This window comes from Salvelinus namaycush, chromosome 32 (genome assembly GCF_016432855.1).
Source record: "Salvelinus namaycush isolate Seneca chromosome 32, SaNama_1.0, whole genome shotgun sequence".
NCBI lineage: Eukaryota > Metazoa > Chordata > Actinopteri > Salmoniformes > Salmonidae > Salvelinus > Salvelinus namaycush.
The window spans coordinates 13,464,718-13,481,114 of record NC_052338.1 but is presented as its reverse complement, the minus strand read 5'-3'; the positions used below and the strand labels follow the sequence as shown (position 1 = coordinate 13,481,114).

Below are 16,397 nucleotides of genomic sequence, written 5' to 3'. Positions count from 1 at the left end.
GCATGCCATCACACATGTGATTGAAATTCACAGAACGATGTGTCAATATTAAATGCGTATCATACATCACCCCTACTTTAATCGATATGACAAGGCCAGAGATATCATACATGCAGAAACGTGTGTAGAAATTTAGGGTGTATGCCAACAACTAGACTACGAATGCATCATCGTGCTCAGGCTATGCGCGTTACACACCACGTCTGTCCAGCAATAAAGAAAATATAGCCTATAGACGTATTATACCTTTCCAATGCGCGTATATGCCCCAAATCCAGAAAATGCGTAAAACATGGAATATTTTCCAATTCGTAGGCTACACTTTGTTTGCTGATAGCAGCGGGGAAGAGTTGAGGACACGTCCGTAGTCTGTCATCCCCTCACTGAAGTCCAATAAACCGACATGTAATTGCATCACATTCCAAATTAACTGGTTAATTCAAAGGAGTTTCAGCTTTGATGCTCCCTCCGTTCTACCGTCAAATCTATTTCTCTATGGTGCTGCATCAGACTTTATTTGTAGCTTGGAGCGATGGATTGATCGATGGTGTCCGCATAGGTTATGTTGTATACATTGTCGCCAATCTGTTTTGTCGCGCTTCATCTAGCTCTGTCACTTGCAACGAGAGGATTGAGATGCAAATTGTCAGAAAGAGGCGGAGGTGATTGGTGAAATCGTTCCTTCTCGATTATATTCTCTTGTTGGCGCGCGCGCTCTCTCTCCCTCTATCGCTTGCAACGACGACCGGGGGGCGCGCGCACACACACACGAAGCATAACAAGAAGAGGTTACGAGAGAGGGGGAAGTGTGTGGGAAGCATGGGCGCAATTGCGCTATAGGTTTACAGGATGCACGGTAAACGGTGGTAGCCTAAATGGTCACAAACGAACCAGACAACAGCCTACCAACTACACATTCATTTTTAGAAAAGTCAAACAGCTCTCCCAAGACTAAAGCATTCAATTGTGTTTCAAATGATGTGCATGGCCCCAACATTTGGGAACATCGGGAGCTTTCTGGGACCCTGGGAACCCACATATGCCTATATGGTGACATTTTGGCAGCTATGGCATACTGTCAGTTGACCTTTATATTGTTTTACTCCTCAGTCATTTATATGTATTACGTCCTCTAAAGAAGACTGACAGTTAGACATTTGCATTGAGGCATTGGCTTAGGACACCAACCAACAGTGTTGATAAATCATATCTGACTACATAGGAAATCTCTATCTGTTCAAAAGGCGCTCCTCCAGCTGCAGAATGTGTACTTTATTTATTACCCACAGATGTGTGTTGTTCAACCCTAGGCCTGGAGATCAACTGGATTTGCAGCCGTTTGTTGAAGACCAATAATAACAAACCTGATTTAACCAATCAAAGGCTTGATCAGTTGCTAGAACACCTACACATCCTGGGTCTCAAGGACCAGGGTCGAAGACCACTGCCACACAAATGTTGCCTCTCTGAACCTAGTAGCTCTGTAGCAGCAGCACTTCACCCCACATGGTGCCACACCATGAAAATGAAAATGCTAAGCATTTTCAGAGATAGAATTTTCCTAAAGGCTGATACTATGAAGTTTGGAGTTGGAATGGTGAATGAATTGAAAGCAAACTCCATGCCCTACATTTCTATAAACAATGGGTAGAGTAAGTCTAAATGTACACCTCTTAATACAACCACTGATGCAGATGGCATTTTGTTAAACAAAATACTCACTAAACTGAAGGATTCTTATTCCATGCATCTTTGAATGAACACATAACTACACAATTTGTATTCTGACCACCTGTTCTGTGTTCTACAGCAGTTTATTAAAGATGAGACTGTACTAGCCAATCATGGTTCCTGGATCCAACCAAGCCAGCCATGGGTGGATAAATCAGTATTCCCAGTTTCCATGACAACCATACTGTATGCCATTGATTATTTCCCTTTTATCTGCAGGCAGCACAAAAGGAGATTTTAACTTGAAGAGGAGGAAAATATAGAGGTAAATGGAGAGTGAGAGATCTTGGTGTAAAAAAATAAATCTTAATGGTTTGGTACTTGGTATTTTATTAGGATCCCCATTAGCTGTTGCAACAGCAGCAGCTACTCTTCCCGGGGTCCACACAAAACATGAAACATAACACAGAATGATATAATACAGAACATCAATAGACAAGAACAGCTCAAAGACAGAACTACATACATTTTTTTTAAAGGCACACGTAACCTACATATCAATGCATACACACAAACTATCTAGGTAAAATAGGGGAGAGGCCTTGTGCCGTGAGGTGTTACTTTATCTGTTTTTTTTAAACCAGGTTTGCTGTTTATTTTAGCAATATGAGATGGAAGGAAGTTCCATGTAATTAGGGCTCTATATAATACTGTACGCTCTCTTGAACTTGTTCTGGATTTGGGGACTGTGAAAAGACCCCTGGTGGCATGTCTGGAGGGATAAGTGTGTGTGTCCGAGCTGTGTGTAAGTTGACTATGTAAACAATTTGGGATTTTCAACACATTAATGTTTTTTATAAAAAGAAGAAGTGATGCAGTCAGTCTCTCCTCAACTCTTAGCCAAGAGAGACTGGCATGCATAGTATTTATATCAGCCCTCTGATTACAATTAAGAGCAAAATGTGCCGCTCTGTTTTGGGCCAGCTGCAGCTTAACTAGGTCTTTCCTTGCAGCACTGGACCACATGACTGGACAATAATCAAGATTAGAGAAAACTAGCCTCAGAACTTGCTTTTTGGAATGTTGTGTCAAAAAAGCAGAGCATCTCTTTATTACGGACAGACCTCTCCCCATCTTTACAACCATTGAATCTGTAAGTTTTGACCATGATAGTTTACAGTCTAAAGCAATGCCAAGTAATTTAGTCTCCTCAACTTGTTCAACAGCCACACCATTCATTACCAGATTCAGCTGAAGTCTAGAACTTAAGGAATGATTTGTACCAAATACAATGCTCTTAGTTTTAGAGATGTTCAGGGCCAGTTTATTACTGGCCACCCATTACAAAACAGACTACAACTCTTTGTTAAGAGTTTCAGTGACTTCATTAGCTGTGGTTGCTGATGCGTATATGGTTAAATCATCAGCATACATGGACACACATGCTTTGTTTAATGCCAGTGGCAGGTCATTGGTAAAAATAGAAAAGAGTAGAGGGCCTAGAGAGCTGCCCTGCTGTAGACCACACTTTACATGTTTGACATTAAAGAAGCTTCCACTAAAGAAAACTCTTTGAGTTGAAAAGCCATAACACATATAATTTTTCAACAACAGGTTATGGTCAATAATATCAAAGGCTGCACTGAAATCTAACAGTACAGCTCCCACAATCTTCTTATTATCAATTTCTTTCAACCAATCATCAGTCATTTGTGTCAGTGCAGTACATGTTGAGTGCCCTTCTCTATAAGCATGCTGAAAGTCTGTTGTTAATTTGTTTACAGAGAAATAGCATTGTATTTGGTCAAACACAATTTTTTACAACAGTTTGCTAAGAGTTGGCAGCAAGCTTATAGGTCTACTGTTAGAACTAGTAAAGGCCGCTTTACCACTCTTGGGTAGTGGAATTACTTTGGCTTCCCTCCAGTCCTGAGGACAAAGACTTTTCTCTAGGCTCAGATTAAAGATATGACAGATAGGAGTAGCTTTCCATCTAAGTTGTCAATGCCAGGAGGTTTGTCATTATTGATCTAAACAATAATTTTTCCACCTCTCCCACACTAACTTTACAAAATTCAAACTTGCAATGCTTTTCTTTCATTATTCGTTTTTTTATGCATGAATACAATTGTTCACTGTTCGTTGTTGGCATTTTCTGCCTAAGTTTGCCCACTTTGCCAATGAAATAATCATTAAAATAATTGCCCACGTCAAATAGTTTCGTAATGAATAAGTCATCTGATTCGATGAAAGATGGAGTTGAATTTGTCTTTCTGCCCATAATTTCATTTAAAAGTACTACAAAGTTTTTTCCCATCAATCTTTATATCATTGATCTGGACTTCATAATACAGTTTCTTCTTCTTTTTGTTAAGTTTAGTCACATAATTTCTCAATTTTCAGTAAGTAAGCCAGTCAGATGTGCAGCCAGACTTATTAGCCATTCCTTTTTCCCCATCTCTTTCAACTATACCGTTTTTCAATTCCTCATCAATCCATGGAGCCTCAACAGTTCTAACAGTCAGTTTCTTAATTAACAGCAATTTCATAAATTCATCAAGTGCAGTGTCTGGATGCTCATCATTAATCACATCAGACCAACAAATATTTTTAACAGCATCCACATAAGAGTCATAGAAACATCTATTACTATTTAACAGACCTCAGCCTGGTTATTACCATGGTTACCATCAGGAGAGAGATGAGATCTGACCTCGGTGATGTTGCAGTACCATTTTATGTTCTTCGACTGAACTCTTTTCCCCACTATATTATAATTCATTATTTTAAATGTGTCTCGCGCACACACACACACACACACACACACACACACACACACACACACACACACACACACACACACACACACACACACACACACACACACACACACACACACACACACACATTGCCTATTATTACGTAATTCCTACTAAAACAAGAACTGCACTGGGTAGTTTGTAAGCTCAGTGGGACACAAGGACACTTGTCAGCTGATTAAGACAAAAGTCAATCAAGACAAAAAACCCACATTCGATATGGGCATTACCCTATTTCATCAAAACTTGTATTCAGTGTAAAAGTATAAAAGCATTCAAGCATTACGAGAGAGAGAGCATGTTTGAACTGATGTACAGTTAACTTTTGATTTGTATCTATTTCATACAATCTAATTTCAAACGGGCAGTGTAGTACTTCGTTTGTCACAAGAGCTGCTTTTTTTTCACAAACGGGGTCCAATTCATTGTATAATATTGTTAAAGTACAGATTCAAACCGATCACGGTACACTGTTGATGTGTAAAACTTGTGATGGTGTTCTTCTCTCTTGTGCTGCAAATGCAAGAGTCCTGGACATCAATTCCAATAATGATTGCTGCGTGTGTGTGTGTGTGCGTGTGCGTGTGCGTGTGCGCGTGTGCTTTCAGAAAGTATTCATACCCCTTCACTTATTACACATTTTGTTGTTACAGCCTGAATTCAAAATGAGTAAAATGTATATTTTCTGTCACCCATCTACACACAATTCCAGGCTGTATCACAACCGGCCGTGATTGGGAGTCCCATAGGGCGTTGCACAATTGGCCCAGCATCGTCCAGGATAGGGTTTGGCCGAGGTAGGCCGTCATTGTAAATAAGATTTTCTTCTTAACTGACTTGCCTAGTTAAATAAAGGTTAAATAAAAAATAAATAAACAAATACCCCATAATGACAAAGTGAAAACATGTTTTTAGAAAATGTTCCCACCCCTGAGTCAATACTTTGTAGAAGCACCTTTGGCAGTGATTACAGCTGAGTGTCTTTCTGGGTAAGTCTCTTAAGAGCTTTCCACAACTGGATTGTGCAACATTTGCCCATTGTTCTTTTCAAAACTCTTCAAGCTCTGTCAAATTGGTTGTTGATCACTGCTAGACAACCATTTTCAGGTCTTCCAATAGATTTTCAAGTAGATTTAGCTCAAAAGTGTAACTCGGCCAACATTCACTGTCTTCTTGGTAAGCAACTCCAGTGTAGATTTGGCATTGTGTTTTAGATTATAGTCCTGCTGAAAGGTGAATTCAACTCCCAGTGTCTGGTGAAGAGCAGACTGAACCAGGTTTCCCTCTAGGGATTTTGCCTGTGCTTAGCTCCATTCCGTACATTTTCTTATCCTGAAAAACTCCCAAGTCAGAAAAATGATTGCAAGCATTCCCATAACATGATGCAGCCACCACAATGCTTGAAATATGGAGAGTGGTACTCGGTAATGTTGCATTGGATTTGCCACAAAACAAACATAACACTTTGTATTCAGGACAAAAAGTTAATTGATTTGCCACATTTTTTGCAGTATTACTTTAGTGCCTTGTTGCAAACAGCATGTATGTTTTGGAATATTTTTATTCTGTACAGGCTACCTTCTTTTCACTCTGTCAATTAGGTTAGTATTGTCGAGTAACTACAATGTTGTTGTTCCATCCTCAGTTTTCTCCTATCACAGCCAATGTGAGACATTGGAAAACCTCCCTGGTCTCCCACGGTCCCGTGTGGCTCAGTTGGTAGAGCATGGCGCTTGCAACGCCAGGGTTGTGGGTTCGATTCCCACGGGGGGCCAGTACAAAAAAGTATGAATGTATGTACTTGTAAGTCGCTCTGGATAAGAGCGTCTGCTAAATGACTTAAATGTAAATGTAAATGTATGTGGTTGAATCTGTGTTTGAAATTCACTGCTCGACTGAGGGACCTTACAGATAATTGCATGTGTGGGGTACAGAGATAAGGTAGTCATTCAAAAGTCATGTTAAGCACTATTATTGCACACAGAGTGAGTCCATGCAACTTATAATGTCACTTGTTAAGCACATTTTTACTCCAGAACGTATTAAGGCTTGCCATAACATAAAGGGTTAACTCAAGACATTTCAGCTTTTGATTTGTAATTAATTTGTAAAAAATTTGACAATGTGTAGGCCAGTGACAAACAATCTACATTTAATCAATTGTAAATGCTTAACAATTGCTTAACAAGTGTTGATACACACGGGAAACTGTTGAGCATGTATAACCCAGCAGCGTTGCAGTTCTTGACACAAAGCGGTGCGCCTGGCACCTTCTACTATACCTCATTCAAAGACACTTAAATCTTTTGTCTTGCCCATTCACCCTCTGACTGGCACACATACACAGTCCATGTCTCAATTGTCTGAAGGCTTAAAAATCATTCTTTAACCTGTCCCCTCCCCTTCATCTAAACTGATTGAAGTGGATTTAACAAGAGACAGTTAAATCAGTAAGGGATCATAGCTTCCACCTGTATTCACCTGAAGAGCAGCTGTTCTTAATGTTTTTTAAGGCAGAACTGAATGCTCTCCCACTGGCCATAGACCTCCGTCCAATGTTTAGTTTGTTGTTGGCAGACATCAATTCAATGTAAAATCAGCAAAACTTTAAACCATGTAATTGCGTTTTGGTTTAAAGTTGGGTAATGAGACAGACTGTAGTCAAGTGGAAATAACATGCATGGACGTGGTTCCCATGTCACATCTTTGTTTTTTAAACTTTTTCCCTGAGTATTGGGACTCTGGATTCAGATCGTGTTATGTAATTTCAGAAGCTGTGTTTTTAACAAAACCCATTTAGCTGACAGCCAAAAGCATTTAATCTACATAGAATAACAGGACAATTAAAGGTGAAGAATTTGTGAACCAATTTGTGAACCACTAATAAAATAGCCAGCATTAATTGTTGATGTGGGAAAATAACTTATTCGCTCCATCATTAATTACATGATTACATATTGCAGTCCCACGGTGAAACCCACTCACAAATACTGTTGAATTAGAAAAAGTGTTAATGTTCATAATTGCACATTACCACCACCAGCCAATTCCATGGGGCACTAGATAAATCTGAAAATGTTGTTTTCTACAAATACAGTGTATCTCTAATTCAGAATATACAAAGGTACCAGGGTCGTTCGTTTAATAAAATGCGTGCCTTTTGGGTCCATTTGATATCTTAAGTAGAAATTGTGCTGCAATATTGAATTTTAAAAGTCTCTTATAGTAAATGAATATTGACCACATGGACAAGGTAAAATATATTTATATATGTTTTCCTAATTTTAAGGTCAACTCTTTCATGTGAACTGAACTCTCATTTTAATATAATATAAATATAATATAAATGTGAAACTATTCCTTATTTATTTTATATTTTTTAAAAGAAACATTGAACATCTAATAGTCAAATCATAGCGTAAAAGCAGGTGAGCTGGTTCTACTATTTTTGGCAATTTTCTGGTGTTTTGTGGTGGAAAACTGAGTGAGTCAAGCATGACTCATCAACCCTGTTATCGATAGATAGACAGCATAGATAGACAACATGAAACTGTTAAAACATTTCTAGCCTTTTTTAATCTTGCTTAAACTGCCCCTCCCTGTTGAATACAACAAGCTTCTATTTCCCCTGTCAGGGGATTCATGGCTGATTTAAGATGAAATTATGAATATTGTTACTTTATTTGGTACTTAAAGCTGCAATATGTAACTTTTGAAGTTACAAAATTCAAGTTATGCATCTGTCATTCTCATAGAAAGTAAGTCTAAGAAGCGGTAGATCTGTTCTATGTGCGCTATTTCTATGCTTCCCGTTTTTAAGTTTTGTTTTTGTCTTTTACTCTCGGTTTTGTATACCAGCTTCAAACAGCTGACAATACAATATTTTTGTTAATGGAAAATATATTTCACAGCGGTTTACATTGCATTCGGAAAGTATTCAGACCCCTTGACTTTTTCTACATTTTCTTACATTACAGCCCTATTCTAAAATATATATATATTTAATATTTGAAATTACACACAATACCCCATGATGACAAAGTGAAAACAGGTTTTTAGAAATGTGTGCAAATTTATTCAAAGTAAAAAACAGAAATAACTTATTTACATAACTATTCAGACCCTTTGCTATGAGACTCAGAATTGAGATCAGGTGCATCCTGTTTCCACTGATCATCCTTTTTACAACTTGATTGGAGTCCACCTGTAGTAAATTGAATTGATTGGACATAATTTGGAAAGGCACACACCTGTCTATTTACATAGTTGACAGTGCATGTCAGAGCAAAAACTAAGAAATGAGATTGAAGGAATTATCTGTAGAGCTCAGAGACAGGATTGTGTCGAGGCACAGATCTGGGGAAGGGTACCAACACATTTCTGCAGCATTGAAGGTGCCCAAGAACATAGGCGGCCTTCATCATTCTTAAATGGAAGAAGTTTGGAACCACCAAGACTCTTCATAGAGCTGGCTGCCCGGCCAAACTGAGCAGTCAGGGGAAAGGGGCCTTTGTCAGAGAAGTGACCAAGAACCCGATGGTCACTCTGATAGAGCTCTTCAGTTCCTCTGTGGAGAATGGAGAATCTTCCAGAAGTACAACCATCTCTGTAGCACTCAACCAGGCCTTTAAGGTAGAGTGACCAGACGGAAGCCACTCCTCAGTAAAAGGCACATGACAGGCCGCTTGGAGTTTGTGAAAAGGCATCTAAAGACTCTCAGACCATGTGAAACAAGATTCTCTGGTCTGATAAAACCAAGATTGAACTCTTTTGCCTGAAAGCCAAGAGTCACTTCTGGAGGAAACCTGGCACCACCCCTACAGTGAAGCATGGTGGTGGCAGCATTATGCTGTGAGGATGTTTTTCAGCGACAGAGACTGGAAGACTAGTCAGGATCGAGGGAAAGATGAACGAAGCAAAGTACAGAGAGATCCTTAATGAAAACCTGCTCCAGAGCACTGGGCCGAAGGTTCACCTTCCAACAGGACAACGACCCTAAGCACACAGCCAAGACAACGCAGGAGTGGCTTCAGGACAATTCTCTGAATGTCCTTGAGTAGCCCAGCCAGAGCCCGGACTTGAACCCAATCGAACATCTCTGGAGAGAAAATAGCTGTGCAGTGACGCTCCCCATCTAACTAGACAGAGTTTGAGAGGATATGCAGAGATTAATGGGAGAAACTCCCCATATAGAGCTGTGCCAAGCTTGTATACCCAAGAAGACTTGAGGCTGTAATCTCTGCCAAAGGCGCTTTAACCAAATACATAAGCAAACATTTCTAAAAGCGTTTTTGCTTTGTCATTATGGGATATTTGTATATAGATTATTGAGGGGAAAAACGCATTTCATAAATTTTTGAATAAGGCTGTAATGTGGAAAAAGTGAAGGGGTCTGAATACTTTCCGAAAGCACTGTATATACTGTACTTCCATAAATGTTTTCAACTGATACCGGGGGACATTCAGACATGTACGTGTTCAGGAGAGCCTCACCTTTCCACAGAGGGATATTAGTTTTGTAGCCCAAACTGTTCAGACGCTACAGACAGAAGTAAACAGATCGGCTGTACCGACTTTAGGCGAGTCCAAAGACTCTTGTGGGGGTAGTACAGCAAAACGGGGAACACTGTGATCATGAGAAGTCTCATCAGAGGAATAATAGTTTGTTCGGACGCTACAGATAATTTTTCTGAGAAGACCGAGTATTGGGATGTCTCATGATCTGAACAACACCACTCTAGCTCTGTCACATTTCACAGCAGATGCGGAAGTGCAACATCGGTGGATGCGGTGGATTGAGTTGTATCCAATGCAAAAAAACAAACAGATATCTCTAGCTTAGGCCTGATCACCGACAACGATGAGACAGTCTATAGGGAGGAGGTCAGAGACCTGGCCGTGTGGTGCAAGGACAACAACCTCTCCCTCAACGTGATCAAGACAAAGGAGATGATTGTGGACTACAGGAAAAGGAGGGCCGAGTACGTCCCATTCTCATCGACGGGGCTGTTGTGGAGCAGGTTGAGAGCTTCAAGTTCCTTGGTGTCCACATCATCAACAAACTATCATGGTCCAAACACACTAAGACAGTAGTGAAGAGGGCACGACAAAGCCTATTCCCCCTCAGGAGACTGAAAATATTTGGCATGAGTCCTCAGATCCTCAAAAGGATCTACAGCTGCACCATCGACAGCATCCTGACTGGTTGCATCACAGCCTGGTATGGCAACTGCTTGACTTCTGTCCGAAAGGCACTACAGAGGGTGAGTACGGCCAAGCTTCCTGCCACCCAGGACCTCTATGCCAGGCGGTGTCAGAGGAAGACTCCAGCCACCCTAGTCATAGACTGTTCTCTCTGCTACCGCACGGCAAGTGGTACCAGAGCGCCAAGTCTAGGTCCAAAAGGCTTCTTAACAGCTTCTACCCCCAAGCCATAAGACTTCTGAATAACTAATCAAAGGGCTACCCAGACTATTTGCATTACCCTCCGCCCCCTTTTTTACGCTGCTGCTACTCTCTGATTATTGTCTATACATAGTTACTTTAACTCTAACTACTGTACATGTACATTTTACCTCAATTATCTCGACTAACCGGTGCCCCCGCACATTGACTCTGAACCGGTACCCTCTGTATATAGCCTCGCTATTGTTATTTTACTGCTGCTCTTGAATTATTTGTTACTTTTATTTTCTATTTTTTACTTGACACTTATTTTTCTTAAAACTGAATTGTAAGTTATGGGCTTGTAAGTAAGCATTTCACTGTAAGGTCTACCTACGCCTGTTGTATTCGGCGTTTGACAAATACAATTTGATTTGATTGGATATAAACTGACACATTTTATAGGGATTTTTTTGTTACGCTAATTAGATTTATCAAAAGGCACCGAATTGGTTGAACGACCCACCAACTAATGTACAGGCTACAGAGTATTAACAATTGTATCAACAAAGCCAATAGATTTATTCTTTGAGGCACAATTATAGGCATTTCATTCCCGAAATTCATGAAATTATTGTTTTCCATACGCATTTCTTCATCTCTGTATTTGATTACGACACATGCCAACACTGACCATTGGAAAGGAGATTTTCTCTAAACCAGCCATCAGGGAATGTTTAGCTTGTTTCATGGTGCAGTTTGATTACAAATCTATTTAAATAATTAAACTATTCTATGCTTCCAGCACAATAGTATAATGAAACATTTTATAATATTTTGAACCTGACAAATACCAATACGGTCAAATTGTTGTTTGACATACTGTAGTGCATCATGTCAATGCATCACTTCAACAACAAAAGACTACAAACTGCAAGTGGGCACTTCTTATTTATTTGAGGTATAAACATGAATGTGAGCTACTGATGGTTTATAATATATAATTTGATTTGATTGACACATAAAAAGGCACAGAGAAGGAATGCACAGCCGAATGGTAACCAACAGTATGCTTTCATAGTGGTGTATTTAAATCGACTCCTAACAAATACAATGGCTTGGGAACTGCAAGCATACATGTACTTAACGAGAGCTTGCAGATACCCAGAAAAACGAAAAACAATGTATTTGAATTGGTGCTATTGAACTGCAATGAATTTATATACTTTTCACTTTGTAATCCAGTACAAATCTTTTCGGGATATATGTTCTACATACCTATCTCAGGGTGTTGATGTCTCCCCTCCACCGGCACACTGACTGTCCTTCGGAGCAGCTTGGTGCGCTCACTGCGCTGAGAGCCTGAGCGACGCTCACGCATTAGTAAAGGGTGAACCTATGGTAGGAACAGAGGGTCAGAGAGGTCAAAGTCAATTCTTCAGATTGTACCTTGGTCACTCCATGCCCGTTCATCCCTCCTACTAACACCTCCCCTATACTGTAGAAATCACTGGTGTTGGGCACGAAAGCCTCACTTTCTTTAGCTGTTGTCCTGCAATAAAAAAATGATTGCACAGGATCTTAAATCATTTAATTTATGCTAAATTGATTATTTAATTTATGCTAAATGATCATATCAAACCAGAGCATATACTGTATAAGATAAAATTAGTTGTGTAACACTGCTACATGTTCTTATTATTTTATTTATGTCCATTTCATGGTGTAAAATGTTCAGTTACCTTCATATGACTTAATATATGTACAGCATTTAACATAATAAAGCTCAAAACTGAAAACCTCCCCTACTGAAATCTAAACCTTTGAGAGTTGACTGTCTCAAGGACCAAGGGCATTTTCCACCACACTTAAAGTAAAGGCTAGAACAACACATTCCCAATGTGGTTTACAGAGGTGAAAGGTCAAGTTCCTTTTGAACACGCAAAGACTTACCCAGAAGCACGTTGTCTCTGTTTGACACAAATAGTTAACAAAGTGAATAGAAGGTTGGGATTAAAGCTACATTCTGGTATTTAATAAAACAATGTGTATCGGTATACAGCCTTTAGGATGGGGATAGGGAAATGTAACCCTTCTCAAATTCATAGACAGCACAAACTCTTGACAGTCTGTGACATCCACATGATCGTTTAACACATTTAGAAAATGTACATTGTTTATGTTTTTGTTGCTTTTAAACAATAGAACCGTATGTCATTGTATACCTGATGTGGGTTATTGTATAGAAAGAAGGTTGTGCTAAGCTCATGATGCATTTATAAGTTGTATTCTTTAGGAATCAATCTGTAAATAAATATCCATTCATTTAAATTATCATTGAACAGATTTCCAAATTCCAGACCATAGCTTTAACGTAATTCATTGTATTACTAACCATCAGTCTTGTGTCAATTACATTATGAAATTGTGACAGCGGAGGCAATTCAAGTCTCTTTAGCAACTATGTACACTTCAGAGATACAAATATCCCTTTAATATCAGTACTACTGACCTTGTATCTGAAAATATTAATTTATCATATACTGTAATTTACTGCGACCTCCAAAACCATGCCGCACATACTGTATTAAATGTCATATTTAATTTGTGAGCCGTTCTTATGTCCCCTATCCTCTCTATAAACACTAGTAGCTTTGTTGATCCTGTAACTCTGAAATTGTGACATTTTCCCAGATATTGCATTGAGTTCACATATTACATCCGACATATTGCATGGAGATCATTTTACTATACACAGTTGTTTGACATCATGAAATACCACAGAGAGAAAAGTAGAGGTCTCAGCACAACCTCAATGAACTTGGAGAGTTACTGTATGTTTAGTGGGTTCTGCTGTTAGCTGGGGCAAAGAGACCTTGGCTAAGGGACAGTGGAAGGACAAGCGAGTGGTCCGAAATACCTTCTCCCACAGGTATTTCCCCAGACAGATGACGTGAGCCACAAGTGACATAGGCATTGTAATACTGTGTCATAGTAAGTAGAAGAAAACACACAAAAAAGTGTAGCAATGGTAACGTTAGCAATGACAAATTGTCATCCCAATTGACTTAAGATCTATTAAGTTGAATCTAAGTTAAATAGCTTTTTTCCTTTATTCACTGGTATAGGACTGCACAGATTTTTCAAATGCACTACCCCAGTACGTGCAGTGACTAAAACATATTGGGGATGTTTTGTATGACTATAATTAATAATGAACTATAATCAATGTTTGTGCTATGTACTCAGATCAATAGATTAATTTAATCCCCTATCCCATCCACACTAAAGGAAAAGGTAAGAGGGATTCCGCTCATTTTCATAGTAAACCCTAACCCTAAAACAATGATTACGATCATATAAGGTTAAATTTACAACAACCAAAAAGTGTCTCCCGGACACTTTCTGGAGGACTGGGGGGGTCTTTGCAAGACTACTGTACTATAAACAGTACAATACCTCATTGTATTGTTGAATAATGTCTCCCTCCAGTGGCTAGTTTTGGGACATCAGCTCTCACATGTGAACTGCCCCGTGTTGTATTAAACTGCGTCTACCAAGAGCGGAAATGTATTTATTTTTTCAATTAGCAACTTTTTTGATTAATTACTTTAATCCACAAATTTGTCCACTTCCACTTTCCTAATCGGAACTAATAAAACACTGATATATTGCATTGCATCATTAATGCTTTAGCTTGTACTAATTTCATCAGTCTGTATATGTATGAGCTGTAAAATAGGAGTATTCAAATGGGGGGAAAGATAATACAAAAACAAATGTAAAAAAAATTGTATGATACAATAACATGCTTGCTGTTCTTTACAACAGCAATTCTTTAAATATGTTCATAACCACTTGATGAGACACCTCTTATTAACTAAATAATTCAATAACCCCCACTTGGACCTAATGGAAACGTATAGAATTTAATAGAAATATAATTTAATAATTAAACAGCGGTAGGGATCTGATGTGGATCTCTATGGCTGTGTTTACCCAGGCAGCCCAATTCTGATATTTTTTTCACTAATTGGTGTTTTGATCAATCAGATCAGCTCTAAATGAGCTCTGATGTGAAAAGATCTGATTTGATAGGTCAAAAGACAAAAAGCTATTAGTGTTGGAAAAAGATCAGAATTGGGCTGCCCATACGACACCACATTCAATACAACCTGTCCTAGCGGCCACTGCCTTGTTTCTCACCCGTCTCTCAATCCTAGACTGATAAAGACCTAGGTAGTCTGGTGTATGGACTCTCTAGTAGCGTTAAAACATTTAAACACATCACCTTTAATAGGTAACAGAATAAAGTAGGACCTAGTCTGGATACTCAAATGATCTATATAAAACAAACTGTACCTTTATTGGTTAGGGACAACACTCCGATCCACACAGGGGTTAGGTGCACCATACCCATATAGGTAAATACTTCAGAGATCAATGTGGACTCTCTAGTCTAGTCAATCAAATAGATTCACTGACCAATTAAGAGCTAGGGAGAAATGAAAATCAGCAGGACTGTGGTTGTGTTCCATGTCCTGCATGTGCTTGTCTCTTGTGAACAAGATGGAGGTATTCATCCTACCTCCTCCTGGTCAAACATGTAGCGCTGACTCCCAGTTCTCATCGAGCGACATGGGTTCCAACCCGGGGGATCATAAGCCAGGCCATTGGAAGGGGTCTGGGGCCGCGAGGACAAGGGGGAGGCACAAATTCCATCTAAGAATGAGATAAGAGGAATTTGTTCATTGAAACATTTTAACAAAAACTGGGATCAATAGCACAATTAACAGTGGTAGAGTGGCAGTGGCAGAAAAAAATCAATTATTTTCTCCAGAAGGTAGCAGCAGAGTTTGCTGTAAATAGAGTTGGCAATCAGGGTTATGGATTGTCCTAAAAATAAAATAGACCTATCCTCAATTCAGAAACTTCCATGAGATAGAAAGACAGTGGTGTCTTTTGACAAAGAAAGAGAGAGACCTCTATTCTATATCTATGTGCTGCCTCACGATACAGAAACTGGCTCCTGACCCAATGGGCTGTTCTGGATTGGACAAGGCTCACCAGAAATATTTAATTGATTATAAACTGGGTGGTTCGAGCCCTGAATGCTGATTGGCTGAAGGCTGTGGTATACAGTGCATTCGGAAAGTATTCAGACCCCTTCCCCTTTTCCACATTTTGTTACAGTACAGCCTAATTCTAAAATTGATTAAAACAAATTTTACTCATCAATCTACACACAATACCACATAATATTGCCAACAAATTAAAGAAAATAAATAACATTTTAATTTTGCCAATAAAAAAAATAAAAAAAATAAAATAAATATATATATATATATCTTATTTACATAAGTAAATTAAATTGATTGGACATGATTTGGAAAGGCACACCCCTGTCTATATAAGATCCCACAGTTCACAACGCATGTCAGAGCAAAAACCAAGTCATAATATTTATGCAGCATTGAAGGTCCCCAAGAACACAGTGGCCTCCATCATTCTTAAATGGAAGGA

At 39.1% G+C, this 16,397-nt stretch overlaps 1 protein-coding gene across 1 annotated transcript in view; it reads right to left on the bottom strand.

The window, feature by feature from the left end:
• Window positions 1-15,504, bottom strand: part of LOC120026840 (ras/Rap GTPase-activating protein SynGAP-like) — a 69,650-nt gene extending 54,146 nt beyond the window's left edge. Inside the window, exons 1-2 of the mRNA XM_038971550.1 lie at window positions 15,463-15,504; window positions 12,196-12,270 (exon numbers count right to left, since the gene is read on the bottom strand). Coding sequence (XP_038827478.1) covers window positions 12,196-12,270; window positions 15,463-15,504 — 117 coding nt within the window. The remainder of the gene's footprint in view (window positions 1-12,195; window positions 12,271-15,462) is intronic.
• Window positions 15,505-16,397: the final 893 nt, after the last annotated feature.